Genomic DNA, 22,018 nt, shown 5'->3' with positions numbered 1-22,018 from the left:
TTTTTTTATTTCAGAAAGGAAGGGAGAGATAGAAACATCAATGATGAGAGAGAATCATTGATTGGCTGCCTCCTGCATGCCCCCCAATGGGGATTGAGCCCACAACCCAGTCATGTTCCCTGACCTGAAATCAAACTGCGACTTCCTGGTTCATAGGTTGATGCCTAACCACTGAACCATGCTGGCTGGGCTAGTCAGGGCTTTTCTCATAGCATCATTTCTTAATGGGTCAAATTCTGCCCCTCAGGTTTTTGAAATAGGCCTTTTACAGTCTGATCTTTGGCATTTGTTTTATAAATCAAAAATTTATTTTTCCAGTAAGATTTCATGGCTGCAGTATTCTTGTGTACAAATATTTTATTAATATTTTTTACTTTTTGCCGAAACCGGTTTGGCTCAGTGGATAGAGCGTCGGCCTGCGGACTCAAGGGTCCCGGGTTCGATTCCGGTCAAGGGCATGTACCTTGGTTGCGGGCACATCCCCAGTGGGAGGTGTGCAGGAGGCAGCTGATCGATGTTTCTCTCTCATCGGTGTTTCTAGCTCTCTATCCCTCTCCCTTCCTCTCTGTAAAAAAACCAATAAAATATACTTTAAAAAAAAAATATTTTTTACTTTTTTGCTGTACAGAGACCAATGGGTTTGAATGTTTCAATCTTTTACATTGTTATTCCCTTTGTTGGCAAGTTCCTCCTAACTTCAGATTAATATTTTCTTTGGGACCAGTATAAACTAATATTTTATCATCTTAGCATTCACTACCACACAACCACTCTGATTACATTAGTGTTTTAAACCAGACTTATGGTTACTTATAACAGTCTCCGTTTATACTAGAAATTGATTTCTAAAAAGACACATATGTCTTCCAGGACAACCTTTCAAAAATCAACATTTAATCAGAAAACTAAACAGAGCCTTTAATTAGAAATGTAAAACATTTTTATTCAGTGTGAAGGCAGTTTATCTTCTAGTGAATTTCCAAAATATTCTTCCTTCAAACATCATGCGGCCAGCAGGCTCATCCTCAGTGCACTACTGTTAATCTTACAATTGACCAGAGCAGTGAAAGGAACCTGCTGTTTCCAGGAGTGGGTAGTTGACTCATGGAGGTTCTCTTTCTATTTATCTCAAGGAAGGAAAAAGAAGGATTTTGCTATTTTTTCAAGTGGAGGACAAGATTTTAGTAGTATAAAGGTAAAGTAAGTTTCAGGCAGTTTTTAATATGTTTATATTTATTTTAAAAGATAATAGGAAATAGTTGTTATTATCCTAGCTAATAAAATAATAATATGCAAATTAACCATCACTCTGCTATACCCACAAGCCATGCCCAAAAACCAATCAGGAGCAAGTATGCAAATTAACCCAACCAAGATGGCTGTGGCCATGGAGAGAGCAGGAGGGAGGCTTGGGTTTCCCTGGTGATGGAGGAAGCCAAGCTTTCCGCACACTCTGGCCAGCCCAGGCCTCTGCTTAAGGCTTCAAAGTTTCAATTATAGAAGATAAATAAATCCCAACAAAAATGGCGGCAGCCACAGAGCTGGAGAGAGCAGGAGGCTAGGGTTGCCCCCGGCGATGGAGGGAAGCCAAGCTTCTGCAGCCCTGGCTTGCTTTGGCTTCCGCTTAAGGCTACAAAGTTTCAATTATAGAAGATAAATAAATCCCAACAGAAATGGCTGCCGCCACGGAGCAAGCAGGAGACTTGGCTCCGCTCTAGGCTACAAAGTTTCAATTGTAGAAGATAAATAAATCCCAGATACCAGGGCCTCTGCTTGGGTTGCCGGGGGGCGTGGCCGGCCTGCAAACCACCACAGTCCCCTTGCCCAGGCTGCCCCACGCCCCCAGGGAACCCCCACCCTGATCCAGGACACCCTTCAGGGCAAACCAGCTGGTCCCCACCCATGCACCAGGCCTCTATCCTATCTAATAAAAGAGTAATATGCAGATTGACCATCACTTTCAACACACAAGATGGCTACCCCCATGTGGTCAAAGATCCTGTCCCCATGTGGACACAAGATGGCCACAACAAGATGGCCAACAGGGGAGGGCAGTTGGGAGGGACCAGGCCTGCAAGGGAGGGCAGTTGGGGGCAATCAAGCCTGCAGGAGAGGGCAGTTAGGGGTGACCAGGCCAGCAGAGGAGGGAAGTTGGAGGCAAACAGGCTGGCAGGGGAGCAGTTAGACATCAATCAGGCTGGCAAGGGAGTGGTTAGGCTGGGGGTGATCAGGCTGGCAGGCAGAAGTGGTTAGGGGCAATCAGGAAGGCAGGCAGGTGAGCAGTTGGGAGCCAGCAGTCCTGGATTGTGAGAGGGATGTCCTAATGCCTGTTTAGGCCCAATCCCGGATCGGGCCTAAATGGGCAGTCGGACATCCCTCGAGGGGTCCCAGATTGGAGAGGGTGCAGGCTGGGCTGAGGGACTCTAGTGCTCTTGCTATTATATTTAAGCTAGGCACATATTATGCTGCTGGAGGTCATATAGAGAAATCTTACAATTAAAGTGAACAGTCACCATCATTTATTGTCTTTACTATGTCTTGTGTTTGGTAGACCATCAGATGCCCATTTTAATATTAAAAGAATACCATAATTAAAATTATTTTTCAGAGTTGGCAAAAATAAAACAAAACAAAAAACAGAAGGCTTAGACTGCCATTATTAGCAAATATTAGGAAAATGCTAGCAGCCAATTTTAGCATACTTGGCAATAGCATACAATTAATTCATTATGTCTAACTTAAGCAGTTTCCAGGGCTGTGATTTTAGTTGTTTAGCCATGACATATTTTGATTGAATAAATAAAAGTGAGCTGTTTAAAGAAAACAAATTCCTAGCAACTGATTTTTCTTAGGTTTTATATACTGATTCAGTTTCTTCTGGTTATAGGCAATAAAATTTGTCCTTTTGGTAAGTGCTAAAGAAAAAAATTGATGGTTACTTCTTTGTTTTCTTTCTGTATTTTATTTTAATTTAAATATATTTTTATTACTGATTTCAGAGAGGAAGGGAGAGGGAGCGGGAGAGGGAGAGAGAGATAGAAACATGAATGATGAGAAAGGATCATTGATCGGCTACTTCCTGCACCTGCACACTAGGGATTGAGCCCGTAACCTGGACATGTGCCCTGACCAGGACTCGAACTGTGACCTCCTAGTTCAGTGTTCGGCAAACTGTGGCTCGCGAGCCACATGCGGCTCTTTGGCCCCTTGAGTGTGGCTCTTCCACAAAATACCCTGTGAGGACGCGCACGTACAGTGCGATTGAAACTTCGTGGCCCATGCGCAGAAGTTGGTTTTCGGCTCTCAAAAGAAATTTCAATTGTTGTACTGTTGATATTTGGCTCTGTTGACTAATGAGTTTGCTGACCACTGTCATAGTTCATAGGTTGATGCTCAACCCCTGAGCCATGCCAGCCGGGCTTCTTTCTCTATTTTAATTTTGCTAATAAAATATACCTACATTTATCTCTTCATTAAAATGTGAAGTAGTACCATAGCATTTATCATAATACAGGCTGTCCTCGGGTTATGTCAGACTCAACTTACGTCGTTTAATAAAAATATATTAAAATGTGGTCCTTTGTGCTGGTTTCTTTCACTTAGCATAATGTTTTTTTTTATATATATATTTTATTGATTTTTTATAGAGAGGAAGGGAGAGGAATAGAGAATTAGAAACATCGATGAGAGGGAAACATCGATCAGCTGCCTCCTGCACACCCCCTACTGGGGATGTGCCCACAACCAAGGTACATGCCCTTGACTGGAATCGAACCTGGGACCCTTCAGTCTGCAGGCCAACGCTCTATCCACTGAGCCAAACCAGTTAGGGCAGCGTTCATCTATGTTATAGCATATGTCAGCACTTCATTACTTTTTATAGCCAAATAAAATTCCATTGTATGGATATGCCACAATTGTTAATCCATTTTCCAGTTAATGGACATCTGGATTGTTTCTGTTTTTGGCTTTTATGCATACTGTTGCTATGAACATTCATGTAAACGTATTTTTGTGTATATACGTTTTTATTTCTCTTGGGTATTTACCTGGCAGTGGAATTGCTGGGTCATATGGTAACCCTATGTTTAATCTTTTGAGGAACTGCCAGACCATTTTCCAAAGCAACTATTCTATTTTACGATCTCACCAGCAATGTGTGAATGTTCTAATTTTTCCACATCTTCACCAACACTTGTTTTTGTCTATCTTTTTTATTATAATCATTCCATACTTAGAATATACAAAGAATGCTTACAACTCCATAATAGGAAGATAACTCAGTAAAAAGTAGGGAAATGCTTTGAATAGACATTTCACCAAAGGAGAAATATAATTGCTAATAAACACACGAAAAGCTACTCAACATAAGAATGGCTTAACTACAAAATAAAAATTAGTAATAATAAGTGTTGGTGAAACCCTCTTGCATTGCTGGTGGTACAAAGCCAGTATGAAAAAGAATTTGGCAGTTTCTTAAAAAACTCACCATATAACCTAGCAATTCCACTTCTAGGGATCGACTCCATGGAAGTGCAAACAATCTGTCCACACAAAAATATGTATGTACAGTAATGTTCGTGGCAGCATTATTCATAATAGTCCGAAACTGAAAACAGTCCAAATGCCCATCATCTGGTAAATGGATAAACAAGCTTATAGGTAGTATATTCATACAATGGGGAAGTATTCATCAGTAAAAATGAACAAACTGCAGACATGGAAGTAGCATGGATAAACCTCAAAAACATTAAGTGAAAGAAGCCAGTCACAAAAGACCAGAATGTCTGAGTCCATTTCTATGGACTGTCTAGAAAAGGCAGATTTATAGAGAGAGCAGGTTGGTGGTTGCTTAAGGCCTGGGTAGGAGTGGGGATTAGCTAAATGGGCACAAGGTATTTTATAAGGGTGTTGGAAATGTGGGGAATTGTGAAAATGGTTACACAGTTCTAAATTTTTTATAATCATTGAATTCTACACTTACACAAATAGGTGAATTTTATGAAATGAATGGTACCTCAATGAAGCTGTTTTTAAAAGGGGGGATGATACTTATCTCATAGGGGTTTTTGTGAGGATTTATTAGAACAAGTGCCATGTATAAACTAGGCGTTCAAGAGATGACAGTTATTGTTATTATTTTTGATACGTAACAGCAGTATCTGGTTAAGATCCCGGAGTCAGCCACATAAAATCTGAAACTCCTATTGTTAAAAAAAAGAAAAGAAAGAAAACCTAGCTCAAGCCTAATTTTGTATGATACCATTTACTGACTTCTCATTCAGGGTGGAGTAGAGCAGTGACATTTTTGAATTGTGAAATCATAGCAAAGAATGACAAACTTTTTATATTTGTAATCTTTCCTTTTCAGGGGGAGTAAAGCTCGGATTAGGAGATTTCATTTTCTACAGTGTTCTGGTCGGAAAAGCTTCCGCCACAGCCAGTGGAGACTGGAACACGACCATAGCCTGTTTTGTAGCCATATTAATTGTAAGTATACACTAATAAAAACATGTCAGAACACCTCATCTCAGCTCCGATTCAGGCAGTCCCATTTTAACCCCAGCTGAGCTGAGTGTTCCGATCACCTGGGCGCTTTTTTAAAACAATTAGACCTCACCTGAGTAGTTCTCCATGGGGCCACACTTTAAAATCACCTGAGACCTTTTAAAACTGTGTATCCCCATCCTGAGATATTCTTATTTAATTTGTTTCAATTGTGTTAACTTTTTTTTAAAGTTCCCCAGGAAATTCTCTAAGTACTTCTGGTTAGGAACCACTGCTTCAGGCAGCATAGCTATGTTGGAAATTAGCTGTGTCCTTAAAGCGGTGAGTGGATCCTCACTTAGTGCCTGCGTTTGGTGGTGGTGTTCGCATTTGATGCACAACCTGCAGGGTACAGAGTCCCTTTGGGCAGCAGGTATGAGGCGAGAAAAGTTAGCACAGTGCTTGGTCTCCTGTAGACCTTGCGCATAGAGCCACACCATGAATCCTGCAACCTAGGTATGTGCCCTGACCGGGAATCGAACCGACAGCCAACCAAAGCACCTGGCTGGGGCACTTTTATAAACTTTTTTTTTTTTTTTTAATATATTTTACTGATATTTCACAGAGAGGAAGGGAGAGGGATAGAGAGCTAGAAACATCGATGAGAGAGAAACATCGATCAGCTGCCTCCTGCACACCTCCCACTGGGGATGTGCCCGCAACCAAGGTACATGCCCTTGACCGGAATCGAACCCGGGACCTTTCAGTCCGCAGGCCGACGCTCTATCCACTGAGCCAAACCGGTTTCGGCACTTTTATAAACTTTTATCAGCATATTCTGTGTACCTCTTTGCCTCCCCCCAACCCACAGCATGAAAAATGCTTTTCACTTCTGGGATTTTAGGCAGCCAAACTTAACTGAGAGTAGCCAACTCAATATTTTAGATAGAATTTTTGGCATTACTTAAATTTTTTCAAGAATAGTTTTACTTATTTTCAGGTTCTATTCCTTGCCTAGAATTAGGGGATGAAGAATCAAGAATGTGTGCATCATGAATTCTTTGTTGCAGAGTAAAAGTTGTTTCTGGGTTTAATGGGAACATTTGTTCTAAAATTTAACCTCAGAGGATTGTATTCCATTAACTAAATTAAATGCAAGATTTGTGATGGAGTTGTTTTGCACAAAATACTTTCATAATGATGTCTGGGTTTGTGTCGGCCCCTCTCCCCACAGGGTTTGTGCCTTACATTATTACTCCTCGCCATTTTCAAGAAAGCATTGCCAGCTCTTCCGATCTCTATTACCTTTGGGCTTGTTTTCTACTTTGCCACCGATTATCTTGTGCAGCCCTTTATGGACCAGTTAGCATTCCATCAATTTTATATTTAGCAGATTTGTGATGAGACTTCCATGGATTTTTCTCCTTTGACTATAATAAACTCTGGGAAGGACAACGGTGATTTTCCTGTGTCTACATCTAACAAAGTCACAGTTCCCAGCTGGACTTTTTGCAGCTTCCTTCTGCGTCTTCCTGACCACCTGCACTATTGGCCATTGGAAGGAGGTGTCTACAGAAAATGGTTTTGAACATACGTCATGGTGGTGGACGGAGTCCCTTGGGAAAAACTACCAGATTTTAGGGACAAGGACAAAGAAAAGTCATGGGCCAAAAAGTTGCTGTACTCCCACCAGCAGTTTCAGAGGTGGATTTACCAGCACTGCAGACTCTCAGGACTGCCATGATCACGATGTCAGATGGAGTGGTTTAAACCAAACAGGACTCATCATCGGAAACACGTGTAAGCCTAATCAGTCTGTATTGAACTCTAAACCTTTTCAGGAGGTACTATGAGGAAGGCAGGTACCAGCAGCAAAATGGGAAGGCGAAAGGGGTTCAAACTTTCACTCTCAAATTTCCTTTGCTGCAAACTTAACATTTTTAAATAAGACTTTTTTTTCACCTGGAGTCAAGTCAGATGTATAAGTTGATTTGGACAATTTTTGTTCTCAAGCACTGACACCCATTACCATCTATGGTTGCCATTTCCTCCCAAGGCCAGTATGAATTTATTTGAGGTTGCTTTATCTTAAAAGTGTTAACCTCAGGTTCCAAGTTCAGTAATTTCTGGAAATAATGGAACTATAACAACGATTCTCTATCACCCTTAGGTAATTCTGGTTTTGCCCCAAATTCCTAATTTTTAGACAGACTTGTAGGTTTGCTTGCCCTCCATGCCTTCTTTGTTCCCTGTCTCTCCCTTCACTCCCCCATACACGGTTCTTTCATAAGACAGCTCTGTTGTGGAAGCAGACGATCCCGTTATCTAGGATTTTCCTTTGTGTGGTGCACAGAATGTGTTATGAATCAGTGCTATCAGCCTTGCTGTCATAATTTCCTCAGTAGCAAATACAATGTGTGCCCAAAGACAGTAGCATTAAAGAAGAGTAAATGGCTGGTGAAGCACTTTCTGTCCTGGTTTTCTTTTTTAGTACAACTGAGTGTCTCTGACAGTAGGTCAGAGTTCAAACCAATAGCCAGGAGCTTGAGGTTTATAAAGTCAGCAATCCGGTGTGTCTGTGCCAGGCAGGGGTTGGGAGAAAGCCATTATTGCCCTTGGTGTGCCGGTGGAGGACCTAGGGTCAGGCGGAGAGCCAGGTGCCAACAGAAGAAAGGGGCTTCCAACAGCCAATGGCACCAGATGAGCTCATGTCCTGGGGGCAGATACGGAGATCCAAGTTACTCCTCCAGAACCACTCAGGTGGCGTTTTGTGGTTTCCCTTCTGCCTTGCCTTGTGTCTCAGTGTACCTTTGTGTGAACCGGGCAGTGGGGTCAGGCCCAGGCCGTTCAGCTGGACATGCACATAAACAGAGCCATCGCCTGTGGGCACACGGCACCTCTAAACGAAGCTTTGCCAGGGCACAACCCTTCTGTTACCGCCATTTAGTAATTGGTTTCCACCTGCATTTCCTCGTCCTGCCGCGCGCTCTCAGCCTGTCGTACAGCCGGGACTGGGGCTGGTTCTCCTCGGAAGTTAGGGTGTTTGCTTCCCGTCATGGAATGTCTCTTAGAAACTGCCTTGAGGAGCAGCGTGCTGGTACTAACCTGAGTGCAGGTGAAAACTGGCTCGCATTAGGCAGTTGAGAACTGCGGGAAAACAAGCTGTGCAAAGAAAGCCAGGCGGACGGAGGGTAGTAGGAGCTCTCGCATCCATTTTTGTTTGTTTAGCTTAGCCCTTTTTTCCAAGATTCTCTTTTTCTCCTCAGACATTGGCAGTGTCGTGGGTACTCCGGAAAGACACAGCATTCAGCAGCTACAGCAGAGCCCCCTGAACACCAATCTGACTCGAAACTGCCTTGAAGGAGCCCTAATCTGGAGGGGTTTATCTGTGCGAGGGTTCTCCTCTCAGAAGAGGGTGTGTGCGTGTGTGCATGTGCGTGTGTGTGTGTTTAGATCCACCCTGTGTGTTACTGTCCCGTGTAGAAAGATTGCACTAAATCTGTCACTTTCTACAAGATGGAACCACATCTCAGCACAGAGAAAGCACATCGTATTCTTTAAATCACCAATCTCAGACACAGAACTTTGTTTTCAAATCTTTTTAGAATCAATTCAGTCATTCCTGAAATGTCAAAATGCTAGTCTTCCACCGGGAAATATCAGTTGTCACTGCAGAGAACAGTAGCAAGTCCACTGAGCCGGGGTGGCCCTGGGGCCAGGCCACACAAATCAGAAAGCATGGCCAGCCGAGCCAGCCCACTCAATAAAAGGAAGGAAAACAGTAGGAAAAAGTGGCCGCTAACGTGTGGGTCTGACTGGCCCGCACAATGAAGGTTTTGTGGTACAGCATAGTGCTACAGACCACCTATGGAAGTACCAACCACATTTGGAAGATTCCTAGTTTTTTCAAAGAGGAAGGGCTCCTCTTTGAAAAAACTAGTGTGTGGTCTTAGGGTCTCAACTCTCCATATAAATGACTAAATTTCTTGACCAGAAAAAAATAGAAGCTTTCTGAGCAACTTAAAACATTCATAAGTGAGCAAATTACTGATTTCACTATGAAAGCAACAGTCGTCTTGTTCACCATTTGTAGAATGTGAGACAGAAGTTAAGCTACCTCCAGGGCCAGGCGTCTCGAGGAAGCCTATGATCCTATGCCCAGTGCCCAGCCTCACATAGTCCCCATTTGTGATCTGGCCCTGGAAGAAAAAGTTCAGATACTACTATGAAAAGATTTGTTCAATCTCTTCCATGGTGCTGGAGTCTAAAGATGCAACAATGAGTAAGACCTGTCTTCAGGTGGTTGAGCGTCGACCTGTGAACCAGGAGGTCACGGTTCAATTCAATCCCCTGTTGCAGGTTTGATTCCCAGTAGGGGCTGTGCAAGAGGCAGCCAATCAATGATTCTCTCTCTCTCTCTCTCTCTCTCTCTCTCTCTCTCAAATCAATAAACAAATATTTTTTTAAAAATGATCTATCCTCAGAATGCAGCTGTAGTCTCTTGTTTTCTGGCATATGCCATCTTTAACATCTCTAGAATATCAGGTACTGGTCATTAACACCTTTCACGGTTACTGTTATTTGAGCACTTATAATATTGATGTTACAAAGGTGACTTGATTTTCCCAGAAGTGCATCCTTTCAGTAAAGTTCTTGTTTTTCTCTAAACTTGCTTTTGAATAGTCTGTACACCATTCTCCTCACCTCCACGAGTGTCCTAAACATTGAATTTAGGAAGAGACTTGGAAACTGGACATTTGGTTTTGCCCTGGGAAGAAACAGTATCACCATCATAAGTGTGAGCCCGGAAGTGATCTTGTGATTTCTCCAGTTTTTAAAATCCCCAAAACACAGAAGATGAAAAACTGTTTCAGCTTTCACAGCCCTCGTTGAAACTGCCAAGCAGAGCGTACCAACAAGGCTGCCAACGTGCTCGCGTCCCAAGTCATCTGAAGGCATCCGGTCCTCCCCTCCGCTAGGAAACACCACAGAGTTGTGTGTTAAAAATCAGCCTGGAGCTGAAACGAACCCCTTCCTTGAACGTCAGAGCTTTCCCAGGGCCTCAGGCAGCTGCAGCGTCGCCCCGAGGAAGTAGCTGGGTCCCCCAGGGCCCTGGAGTGCGGTCTTAGCCCTTGAGTCTGATCTGTGTAGCAGGGAGGATTTGCCAGAAAGCAATTTTCCTTTTAAAATAAATAATTGTAACAGGGCAGCTTCAAACTCAGCTGTCTGGAGGAGCAAATCCAGGCCTGTTCTGTTTGCTGTGTGATTGGGGGGTTCAGCGAATCATTTACTCTCACGTGTTCATGGTCTGGCTTTTGTTCCTGCAGACACTGCTTTGTACGTGATTCAGACAAACTGTGAATGCATCTTTTTAAAATACCTTTCAAATTCTTGGTAAGAGAGATGGTTATTTTGATAGATGGTTGCAGATTTTCCTGTGTTTGTCAAAGGAATAAAGGCTGCATGGACCCAGTTGTGCGAGTTTTCTTACGTGAAAGTAGTATAATGTGTAAGTGTGAGAGATGCTCAGCGATGATCAGGAAACAGTTTGAAACGCACAGGCATTGTTTCTGTCCTCCACGCGGAGCACAGTGGAGTGGGTAATAGCAGGCCGCACCTCTGAAGGGTGCAATGTTGAGCCTATGAGAAGTCTCAACATAATTATTCTTAATACTTAGTTTCTGAGAAGATATTTTAAAAAAATAGTAATGTTTAACTCAAAATTCATGTGAAAACTGTCCAAACAAGAATTTGCAGGACATGTATGTGGTGACAGTATAATGCAATTACTTCATGTGCCAGAGGATTATCTTTCAAAAATCATTGAGTTGCTCATATCAGTAGAAAATACCAACATTACTTTTGTTGGCCTGGTAGAGCATAGATTGTTATCACTATCCCCAAACTCCACCAAACTGCTTGTTTCTAAACAGTGAATAGCGCACAGAACGTGGGGATTTACTGATCAAAATCAAGTTTGTGGCAGAAGAAACCAAAGCCGACCTTTGCCTTCAGAAGGAGGGAATAAAAGATGAATGTGTCCCTGGCGGCAGCGGCTAAGGGCATCAAGAAACAGGAAAGGCGCCCATTTCCTCCAGAATCAGGCATCATTGCTTTTATGAGTCTCGTAGGCAGTGTCCCTAGGGTCCCACAGAGGCATGATGGCTTGCCCTCATCGCTGAGCGAGGTTTCTGATTTCTGGGGCCTTGCCATGGTGCTCTTGGTGAGAGTGAAGGATGCCCTGGAGCAGGGTTGAGGAGCAAGAGTAATGGGGCCGGGTTTTCTGCATCACTAGGTAAGTGCCACAGTTTCGTGTAGCCCAACTATTTTCTCGGGCCGAGATAGGGTCTGGTTAAAGGTGAAATGACAATGTACTTGAGAATAAGCCACACAATGTTCACTCATTGAATTTTTAAAAACATTTTTTAATTGATTTCAGAGAAGAAGGGAGAAGGAGAGAGAGAGAAACATCAACGATGAATGAGAACCATCTATTGGCTGCCTCCTGCACACCCTCTACTGGGGATTGAGCCCTCAATCTGGGCACGTGCCCTGACCAGGAATGGAGCCGCGACGCCTGGTTCATAGGTCAACGCTCAAACACTGAGCCACAGCAGCCGGGCCTGCACTGAGTTTGGGAATGCAGGGTAAAAGATCCACGAAAGACAGGGTAAAATAGAGTTTCTCCAGAAACATAAAGTTTGAACCAAATTTGGGAAGAAGGGGAGAATCTGAATTGGCAAAAAGGTAAAGAACATACACTAAAGTCAGGAAGGAAGAAATATGTGGGAGGTACCCAAGGATCATTGTGTTGGAGTTAAGATGGCTTATTCAGAGGAAAACTCAATTAGCAAGCCAAATCCGTTCCTACATGACTTGTAGAAACCACGGAGGGTGGTGACCGGACCTACCACAGGGACGCCGTGCCTGACAAGGACTGTCCTCTCTCTGGGCTGGCACTTCCATGCCTGGCATGCCGTGCCCTCTGAAGGGGAAGAGCCTCAGGAGACCTAGTTCTTGGGAGAAGGGGTGACACACTCTTGATCCCTCTGTTCATCTGTTGTTTTCTTTCTAAACTTGTTTTAATTATGTAGTAACTCGGGGTCGATTCCTCATGCAGAAGAGGGAAGGATTCTGTTCCCCTTTGACCCACAGCATTCCTCGAGGTGGACTGCAGGGAAGATATTGACTGATGCGTTTTCTGGGGGAGCAGACCTAGTCAAGAGCCTCTAGAGCAGCCGTGGGCAAACTACGGCCCGCGGGCCGGATCCGGCCCGTTCGGCTGTTCTATCCGGCCCGCGGAGCCGAAAGAGCGGAGGGTTCTCTTGCTCTCCCCTCCGCTCCTTTACTTTGAATTTATATTAGTTCACACAAACACTCCATCCATGCTTTTGTTCCGGCCCTCCGGTCCAGTTTAAGAACCCATTGTGGCCCTCGAGTCAAAAAGTTTGCCCGCCAAAACCGGTTTGGCTCAGTGGATAGAGCGTCAGCCTGCGGACTGAAAGGTCCCAGGTTCGATTCCGGTCAAGGGCATGTAACTTGGTTGCGGGCACATCCCCAGTAGGAGGTGTGCAAGAGGCAGCTGATCGATGTTTCTCTCTCATCGATGTTTCTAACTCTCTATCCCTCTTCCTTCCTCTCTGTAAAAAATCAATAAAATATATTTAAAAAAAAAAAAAAAGTTTGCCCACCCCTGGTCTAGAGGCAAAGGCACATGCACAAGGGTGATTTCGAAGTGGAAACAACTGGGAGCAGGTGAGCATAGCTACACGACACTAAGTACCTGGCGTTCCGTCGTTCTGTCATGGTGTGCGTCCCCTCCAGACGCAGCTGTCGGTGACGGGCCACGCCTCTCCAGCACCTGCCAAGGAGCAGGAGAGGTTCGGGGGCTTTCTCCGGACGTGATCATGGGTTTTCCTGTTTACTAATTGGATTCTCCCATGTCCGCTATAAAACAGCACGACATTTAATTGTTTAGTGCGATGGCGGGGTTTTAACTTGCCTGAGCCAGGTAGATGTGAATGTGTGATTTCTTCAGCTTTTCTGAAATGTTGACAATGACCTCTGCACCATCCTGCCTAGGAAGCCTTGTTTGGGAGACTCCTGACCCAGCCTCCCCTGCATCCCCATCTCCATCCCCACCCCCAGTTCAGGGCTCAGCTCTGGAATAACCCAGGCAGAAGGCCACCCTGTTTGAAAGCAGCATCAGGTTGAAGCAACTGCAACATGCCAGTGGAGGGGAGGGCTTTTCTTTCCTAGGTAACCTACAGGGGCCTTGGGCACAGTCTGCAGACACCATGAGGGGAGGGTCTGCTCTCCAGGGCAGGGCTGGGAGAGCTGGGCCAGGCGCTCAGGTCACCGCGGTGGCATTCAGAAGTGAGTTCCCGGATGTGCAAGGGCCTTCAGCCCTGCTGGGTCTCCACAGTGACGCCAGCCTGCCTGAGGGTTCAGGTGCCATCATGGCACAGCCTGTTTGACTCTGTGGTGATGTAGGAAACTGCCCTGCAAGCCAGAGCACCCATTGTGTGTCACCCGGGCCCACGGCAGTGACCCCCGAGACAGGGAGGGATAGGAGCCGGGTCCTCTGCCCTGTGCACATGTAGCAGGTCATCCTTTGGGGGACTCTTTCCAACAGGCAGGGGTCGGAATTCCCCCTTCCCCCTCGTGTGTTCTAGATAAATCCACGAGGTAAGTCATAGACTTGTTGCAAGTGATGATGTAGCCTTTTGTCATTAAAGACATGACTGACCACGGCTCTCCAAGCATTTGATAACTGTTGCATGAATGGGTTTTTGTTTTTAATTCCAATGCACTGGTAAACAGTTTTGTGAGGGGAGGCGAGTGATCTGACCCAGAGAGTCCCCATCCCAGCGGGAGTTCAGCCAGACCAGGTCTGGGGGCCGCCAGCCAGCTACTGTGCCAGGCCCTGCTGACATGTCCCTGGCAGGCGATGCTCTGGGTCCCCTCCCCACCAGCCCTGGCTGCTTGGAAGGCTCTGCCTGTCTCTCCCTGGCAGCACTCCATCCTGCCGGTGGGGCAGGCGGAGAGGAAGGCGAGGCCTGGCGCCCCCTGGCCGGGCCCCTGCTCCCGGGGCTGGGAACAAGTCTGGCCCCATCTCCCCACTGGGAGCTGGGCCAACCCAGCTGCTTCCCACAGCCCCTCTCTGACTCACCCCAGCCTAAGTTTCTCTCCGCCCAGCCCCAGGATTCTGTCCCTGGTTCGGGGGAGTCCCCCCCCCCCCGCACCCCTACCCTGCTGCTCCTCTCCATTTTTCTGAGGTTTGGTGTTCCTGAGGCTCCCCTCCCACCCCAGCACACTCCTTGTCTTTCTCAGAGCAAGGCAGCCCTGGGATGCAGCCCAGCTCCCCGCATAGGCTCCCTGCTCCGGGAAGCTGGCAGAGGGAAACGGCTTTCCCTGATGCCTCTGAGCCAGGTGGGGGAGCCCCAAGGACAGATTCCCAAAGACCAAGGGGTGCACCTCCCTCAGGTGGCTGCCTTGCTCCCTGAGGTGAGGGGGAACCGGGAGGTCAGAGGGAGCTGGGTGTGCGTATTCACCATCCCATCCCAGGGCTCCTAGGAGTTGCTCAATCAATGGTGAATAAACGAAGTAAACAGTGGATTCTGGGTCCACGGGAGGGGCTTTCCATGCAGGACGATAAACAGCACGTGTGTGGGAACGTGCTTTCTGGAAGAACAAACATCAACCAGTGTTGCCCTTGTTTACAAGGCTGTGTGGAGAGCGAGGAGCCTGAAGCCCATTGGCCTTAACTGCTTAAGAGACCAGTATTTATAAATCGGTGGTCAGGGCTGAATCCAAACAGGATTCCTCCCCCAGAACACATCTGTGACATCTTGAGAAATGTATGGGTTTGTCCTGGGTCAATGTCTCCATGCTAACATGAGAGGAATAGTGCAGTTCTTAATACTTCTACTTACCCCTCATTTAACCAAGAAAAGCTCCCAAGGAACACACTTGCCCCATAAAACCAATGTCCATTGAACATCTATAATAATAAAAGTGTAATATGCTAATTAGACCAGACAGACGAACAACCTTTTGGACGTCCTTCTGGATGTCCTACCAGCGAAGCCTCTGCAGCAGGGGCTGAGGCAGAGGAGGTTAGGGGTGATCAGGCAGGCAGGTGAGCAGTTAGGGATGATCAGGCAGGCAGGCAAGAGGTTAGGGGCCATCAGGCAGGCAGGCAGAGTGGTTAGGGGCAATCAGGTAGGCAGGCAGAGTGGTTAGGGGCGATCAGGTAGGCAGGCAGAGGTGGTTAGGGGTGATCAGTCAGGCAGGTGAGCAGTTATGGGTGATCAGGCAGGCAGGCAGACAGAGTGGTTAGGGATGATCAGGCAGGCAGGTAAGCGGTTAGGAACCAGAGGTCCCAGATTGCGAGAGGGATGTCCAACTGCCAATTTAGGAAGTCGGACATCCCCCAAGGGGTCCTGGATTGTGAGAGGGTGCAGACTGGACTTGAAGGACCCCCCCCTCCCGTGCACAAATTTCATGCACCGGGTCTCTAGTTTACTATGAATTTGCCCCAGAGACAGTGCTAAGCCCATCACCAGCATTGTTTTGGTCACCTTCACCCAACCCTTGAGTAGGGGCATGTTATCCTCATTTTACAGGTGAGAACATGGAAGCTTTGAGAAGATGAGTAACAGTCCCAGACTCACACACAGTAAGAAAGTGGGAGAGGCTGGCCCAAGCAGGGAGGTCTGAGGCCAGAGCCTATGCTTCTGATCTCCAGAGGGGCACTGGAGACCCATTTCTGGATCACCTCTCTGGCCCTCCATTCTCTCCTTTGTAAACTGCAGAGTCTGACCATGTTTCTCAAAATTTCTCACTAAAGGTCGGGGCCCCGCCCTGCTCTGGGTGGCAGTGGGCAGTGCTTTCTGTGCTCCTTGGACTCTGCCTGAGCTGACACCAGGGCAGCCAGGCTGTGGGGTTGATCGGGATCTGGGTCACAGTGGTTCAGGGGCCTGCGCCGGGGGCTGGTGCCAGGTGAGCAGGGCAGCTGGGGAGGGGGGTCGGAAAAAAAAATTGTCACTAAAGCTGCTGCTGTGTTTTGGAAATTTTTAATTTTAGTATTCTTTATTATTTTTAAAAATATATATTTTATTGATTTTTTACAGAGAGGAAGGAAGAGGGATAGATAGTCAGAAACATCGATGAGAGAGAAACATCGATCAGCTGCCTCCTGCACACCTCCCACTGGGGATGTGCCCGCAACCAAGGTACATGCCCTTGACCGGAATCGAACCTGGGACCCCTCAGTCCACAGGCTGACGCTCTATCCACTGAGCCAAACCGGTTTTGGCAGTATTCTTTATTTTTATTTATTGGTGAGAGAGAGAGGGAGAAACATTGATTTGTTATTCCACTCATTCATGCATTCATTGATTCTTTTTTTTTTATAAATATATTTTTTATTGATTTCAGAGAGGAAGGGAGAGGGAGAGAAAGATAGAAACATTAATGAGGAGAGAGAATCATTGATCGACTGCCTTCTTCATGCCCCCTATTGGGGATTGAGCCTGAGCCCGAAACCTGGGCAAATGCCCTGACCGGGATCGAACCGTGAACTCCTGGTTCATAGGTTGATGCTCAACCACTGGGCATCACTGACTGATTTTTATAGGTGCCCTGACCAGGGATTGAACCTGCAACGTTGGTGTATCGGGACTATGTTCTCAACAACTAAGCTACCCAGCCAGGGCCTAGTCTTTATTTTTATTTACATGAATCTGTTGTCTTCTTTTGAAAATGAAGGAACTGATATGAATGAAGGTTAAACTTACCAGCGATGTCCCAGCCAGTGAGGGACAAAGCCAGACCCCAATCCGGGCTGGCTGAGTGAACAGGCTTTTCATTCCCCCACCCGCTGCCTCCCACACGGAGCCATGTGCAGGGCCCCAACCTCCACGGGGTTCAGCAGGCCACTGTCTCTGCGCATGGTGCTGATGCTGCTAACCAGAACTGCATGTGCTCCGTGGTTGTGCTGTGTTAAATCTGTACCCGGCTGCAACCCCTTATGGGTAATTATGAAATTCAAAAGGCTCTGAAGCCCTAGCCAGTGTGGCTCAGTGGATACATGTTGGCCCCCCGCACAGAAGGGTTGTAGTTTCGATCCCCAGCCCTGGGCACTGGTTGGGGTGAATGTGGAAGGCGACCAATTGATGTGTCTTTGTCACGTCACATCAATGTCTCTCTCTCTCTCTCCCACCCCTCTCTCCCTCCCTTCCACTCTCTCTCAAATCAATGGGGAAAATATCCTTGGATGAGGATTAACAACAACAACAAAAATAGGTTTTGGAAACTGGAAGGTTTCCCATAGATGTGTGAGACCTGGCCTGTGTGAACTCTGCGAGGCTCTCGAGAGTCTTGCTTGATCCTTCGGAGGGGAATGTTGTGTTTTCGGCAGAGCTGTGAGTGCGTGTATGCTGTTTTTTGTGTGTCATACTTTCTGGCTGGTTGCTTTCGATCCCGGAACATGCTCGGGGAGGTTTATCATGGACAGTTTAGAAACTTCTAAAGATCTGAAAAATTCTGAAACACATTTGGCCCCAAGAGCTTCTGGTAAGGGAATGGGAACTAGATATAGGGAATGGGATACTAGTTACATGAAAGCTGCAAAAATAAAGAGCTTACACCTGGTTTTAAGTGGCATTGTGTACAGTCAGGGTCCCGGACCACAGGTGCGAACGTGGCTGAAGTTGGAGAAACACGGCAGAGTGAAGTGAGTAGGACGTCCCCCTCACTCGAGTTGAGCTTTGGGAAGTCTGTTTCCGAATCGAGAGGCGCTGGTCCTCTGACTTCCTGGGTAATGTTTGCAGGCCTTTGGCACGAGGCGAAGATACTTCTCAGTTTCTGACTGAGAATTCTCCCAATGGAGCAGAGGAGATGAGAAGTGCCCTGGGAGTGTTGTGGAGAGAGACCAGGAGGAAAGGATCCAAAAGCCTTGGTTGCTGGCCTCTGGGATCCCGATCCAGGACCCCACCCTACAGCCACGGGGACAGCAGCAACAGAGCAGGAGTCACTGAGCCAGGGAGCAGGATCCCAGACAGGATTGGTGACCTGCCTCTTTCCACAAGGACTGAGCCCTGAAGCCACCATCCCCCCTCCAGCCGCAAGACACCAGGTTTGCTGTGGAGGCCAGGGCGCCCACCCTGAGCTGAGAGGGACCCTTCAGCCCATGCTCTGCAGGCTGGTGCACACCCCACGGTGACCTTGGTGGGGGCCTGGGTCCCCAGACTCTCCCATTCAGGAAGTGGAGGGTGAGGGAGGGTGGCTCGCTTCTCCGGGGGAGATTGTAGCCCAGATACTTGCAGTGTGTGTGTGTGTGTGTGTGTGTGTGTGTGTGTGTGTGTGTGTACGCGCGCCCATGTGGAAGGGAGGGGATGAGATCTCAGGCTGGAGCCGCTGGGTGGGAGCCAACCAGGTCAGGTTTTCTGGAAAGCCCTACCTTTACCCCTTCGCTGCTGCTCTGGCTCTGGTCTCCTGCCCCAACTCCAATTTCTTCACAGGGCCTCACCCTCCTCCTGGCGCCCTTTCCCAGGATCTGGATTGAAGGTGGGGCAGATGGGGTGCGTGCATAGCAGGCCGATGCCTCTGAGAAACATCTCAGGAACTCTGTTCTTTCCCTCTGGATGGCCGCATGTCTGCAGGAAGGGTCCGGAGCTATACCTCCGTCCCAGCTTTGAGGGATAACTCCCCTCCGGGGCCAGGCGGCTACTCGTACACAGCCCTTGTCAGGCACACTGAGCGTGCACGCCTCACGCTGGCGGTCTTGTGGGTGTTTCAAGGCCCTGACTGGTTAGGGCAGCAAGAGGCAGGACAGAGGATCTGGACGCACCACGTCCAGCTGGGGGCAGACTCTCCTCCCCCACCCCCGCCCTGGATGACTGTCAGGGGAACTGTGTTGGAGGGTGGGAGAAGATGGAGCGGTAATGGAAGGATCCTTAAGCGTGAGGTGTTTCTTTTTCCTTTTGGGTTGCTAGTGGCTGTATCATAGGTTCTGTGACTTTTAAAAAAATGTTTTTATTGATTATAGAGGGAGAGGGAGGGATAGAGACATAGAAACATCAGTGAGAGGGAAACAGCCATCAGCTGCCTCCTGCATGCCCCCTACAGGGGATCAAGCCCACAACCAGGGCACATGCCCTGACGGGGAATCGAACCAGTGACCTCTTGGTTCATGGGTCGGCACTCAGTCACTGCGCCACACAGGCCAGGTGGTCCTATGACTTTCATAGTGGAAATAGTGATATTCAGATGGAAAGAGTCATTTCTTCTAAATTAACACACATTGGCATGCAATGCCCCACTGCAGTGTCACTCCCCCAGGCCAGGACAGTCTGTTGGAGCCCCCAGCTTGGGAGAGCTGATGGCGAATCTTCCCAGTGCTCTGGCTAATGACATCACCATTGTAGCTTGAAAACAGCCCTGGGGTACTCACACCTTGGCAATGGATCCCTGCCACAAAGCAGGAGCGGAGAACTAGTTTCTCAACACATGCCACCACGGGGCGGGTCTTTCCCCAGGGAGCTTCTGGCACACAGAAGGCACTCAGATATATGCAAGGAATGAATAAACCAGTGAACAGACGCCGCCAAAAAAAAAAAAAAAAGAAAAGAAAAGAAGAAGAGAAGTAGCATTTTCTAAATTCAGTTCAACCAACACCGTGTGCACTGAGCTGCAGGGAGAGCGTGGACACTGGTTTCCGGGCAGCCCAGCACCCGGGGAGCCTCCAATTCTCCTTCCTCGGGCCCTGGGCGCCAGGGTCAGACCTGCTCCTGCTGGACTTGGAGTCCACAAGGACCAAGGACCATTGCTGGGGGTGGCAGGGGTCAGTGTCACCTAAAGTGGTGGTTGCAGTAGACTGGTGTCCAGCAGGACAAGTTCTAACCAGATCTGCTCCTGGGCCATGAACTATGACCTTGGCAGGGGTTCCAGCCCCTTCTGTGCCTGACTCTCCATTTTCCTGTCAATTCTATGAGCTCCCAGTGTCCTTGCTCTCAGAAGCTTTTCTGTTTCGGTTAATGACGTTCTTTCTGTGGTCTGCAATCAAGAACCCTGTGTCAGGTCAGGTTGACTGTGCAGAGATCTATGGGGGGAAATGCCAGGGAACATAAAGGGGCGGGAGCAGGGAGAGCCTTTAGGACATAGACCTGGTGTGTGGCTGCTGGAGGCTGTCAATCAGCCCTGCTTCCCACACCTTGCTCTCTTGAGGGATACCCTCAGGAGCGCCATAAACCTCTGGTCCAGGATGCAGTGATGAAAGAGACAGATCCCTGCCCTTGCAAAGGTCACAACTGAGAGGGAGAAAGAGCGGACAAATGCGTCACTGTAGTAGTTCTCAAGTGCAAAAGGGCGTGCATCTGGAAGGCGTCTTGGAGGAGGTGCCTACTGGAAGCCCTGAGGCTCTTGGGTCTTTGCCCCCTTCCTCTTCTCTCCAGCTTTCCATCCGAACCCAACCTCACAGAGATCTGGCCACTTCCTGGCCGTGGCCTGGATCTGCAATCTGCAGAGCTGGTCAAGGTGTAGGGAATCGAGGATACAGGCGAGGGTGCATGTGATAGAGCACTTAGTAGGAACTTTACAGAGCACTTAGTAGGAACTTTACAGAGCACTTAGTAGGAACTTTACAGAGCCCATTACTTTGTTACCCTCTGTGTGAAGCTGGAGTGAGCCAGTTGAGGCCTAAAGAGGTGACATGACAAGTTCACACACAGTGAGAAGCAGAGCAGGTTCCCAGCCCAGGTCTGTCTGCCTCCCAGGTCTGTACTCCCGCTCCTCCTCACCGGCCTACCCCTAACTCCCAAGTGGAAGGGAGTCTGGTGCAGCTAGTGAGTGGCTCAGGGTCAGGGCAGAGGGGAAGTTACAACGGGAGGGATGGTCTTACACTTTTTCTTGGGGTCTTCTTTCTACGCCACCTTTTTTTGTGTGTGCACACCAATTATGTACACCATTTTTGGGTGCATAACAATTATGTGCTAGGTTTGTGCTCACATCCTTCTGAGGTAGCAGGGTCTGAGGTTTGAAGACAAGTCCTTGCTCAAGCCAGTAACTGCTAGAGCCCAGCTGGTGGGTACAGGGCTGTCCCCAACACTGTGTGCGGGTTCTGCTCCCCAAATTCTGGGTCTTCTTTATGGCTGGGTGGGGAGTAAGAAATCATGGGCCTGAGTATCTCAGAAGAAGAGATCACAGAGGAAAAGCAAGAACAGATGGGGAAGACACCTGGCTGCCCACCCCCCATGGCTTCCTGCCACTTGACAGGGGACCTTTGACCCAGCTCAGAAAATCCCAGGCTGATGGGGACAGGGAGTGGAGCTTGTTGAACGGAAGAAACTCTTTTCCTTTTCTAGAGAGGCTTTGGGTAATTCCACTCCCTTTTCTCTGCTAAGCTTTATCTCTGCTGAAGAATTCACACAAGTCCCCAGGGGCCCCTGCTACACAGCTGCTGCCCCTCCTCTCTCCACTGGTAGGTAAGAAATGGGTCTGTGTCAAAATGCTGTTTAAGTAAGCATTT

At 47.6% G+C, this 22,018-nt stretch overlaps 1 protein-coding gene across 3 annotated transcripts in view; it reads left to right on the top strand.

Annotated features, from left to right (window-relative positions):
- Positions 1-10,958, top strand: part of PSEN1 (presenilin 1) — a 70,830-nt gene extending 59,872 nt beyond the window's left edge. For all 3 annotated transcript variants that reach the window (XM_080648517.1, XM_080648515.1, XM_080648516.1), the window contains 2 exons: positions 5,372-5,490; positions 6,722-10,958. In XM_080648517.1, the coding sequence (XP_080504643.1) occupies positions 5,372-5,490; positions 6,722-6,877 (275 nt within the window). In that variant the 3' untranslated portion in view covers positions 6,878-10,958. The remainder of the gene's footprint in view (positions 1-5,371; positions 5,491-6,721) is intronic.
- The last annotated feature ends 11,060 nt before the right edge of the window (positions 10,959-22,018 follow it).

The sequence above is a fragment of the Plecotus auritus genome (assembly GCF_963455305.1).
Source record: "Plecotus auritus genome assembly, chromosome: 1".
Taxonomy (NCBI): Eukaryota; Metazoa; Chordata; class Mammalia; order Chiroptera; family Vespertilionidae; genus Plecotus; species Plecotus auritus.
Note: the sequence above shows the minus strand (reverse complement) of the source record. Positions and strands in the feature narration are given on the sequence as shown.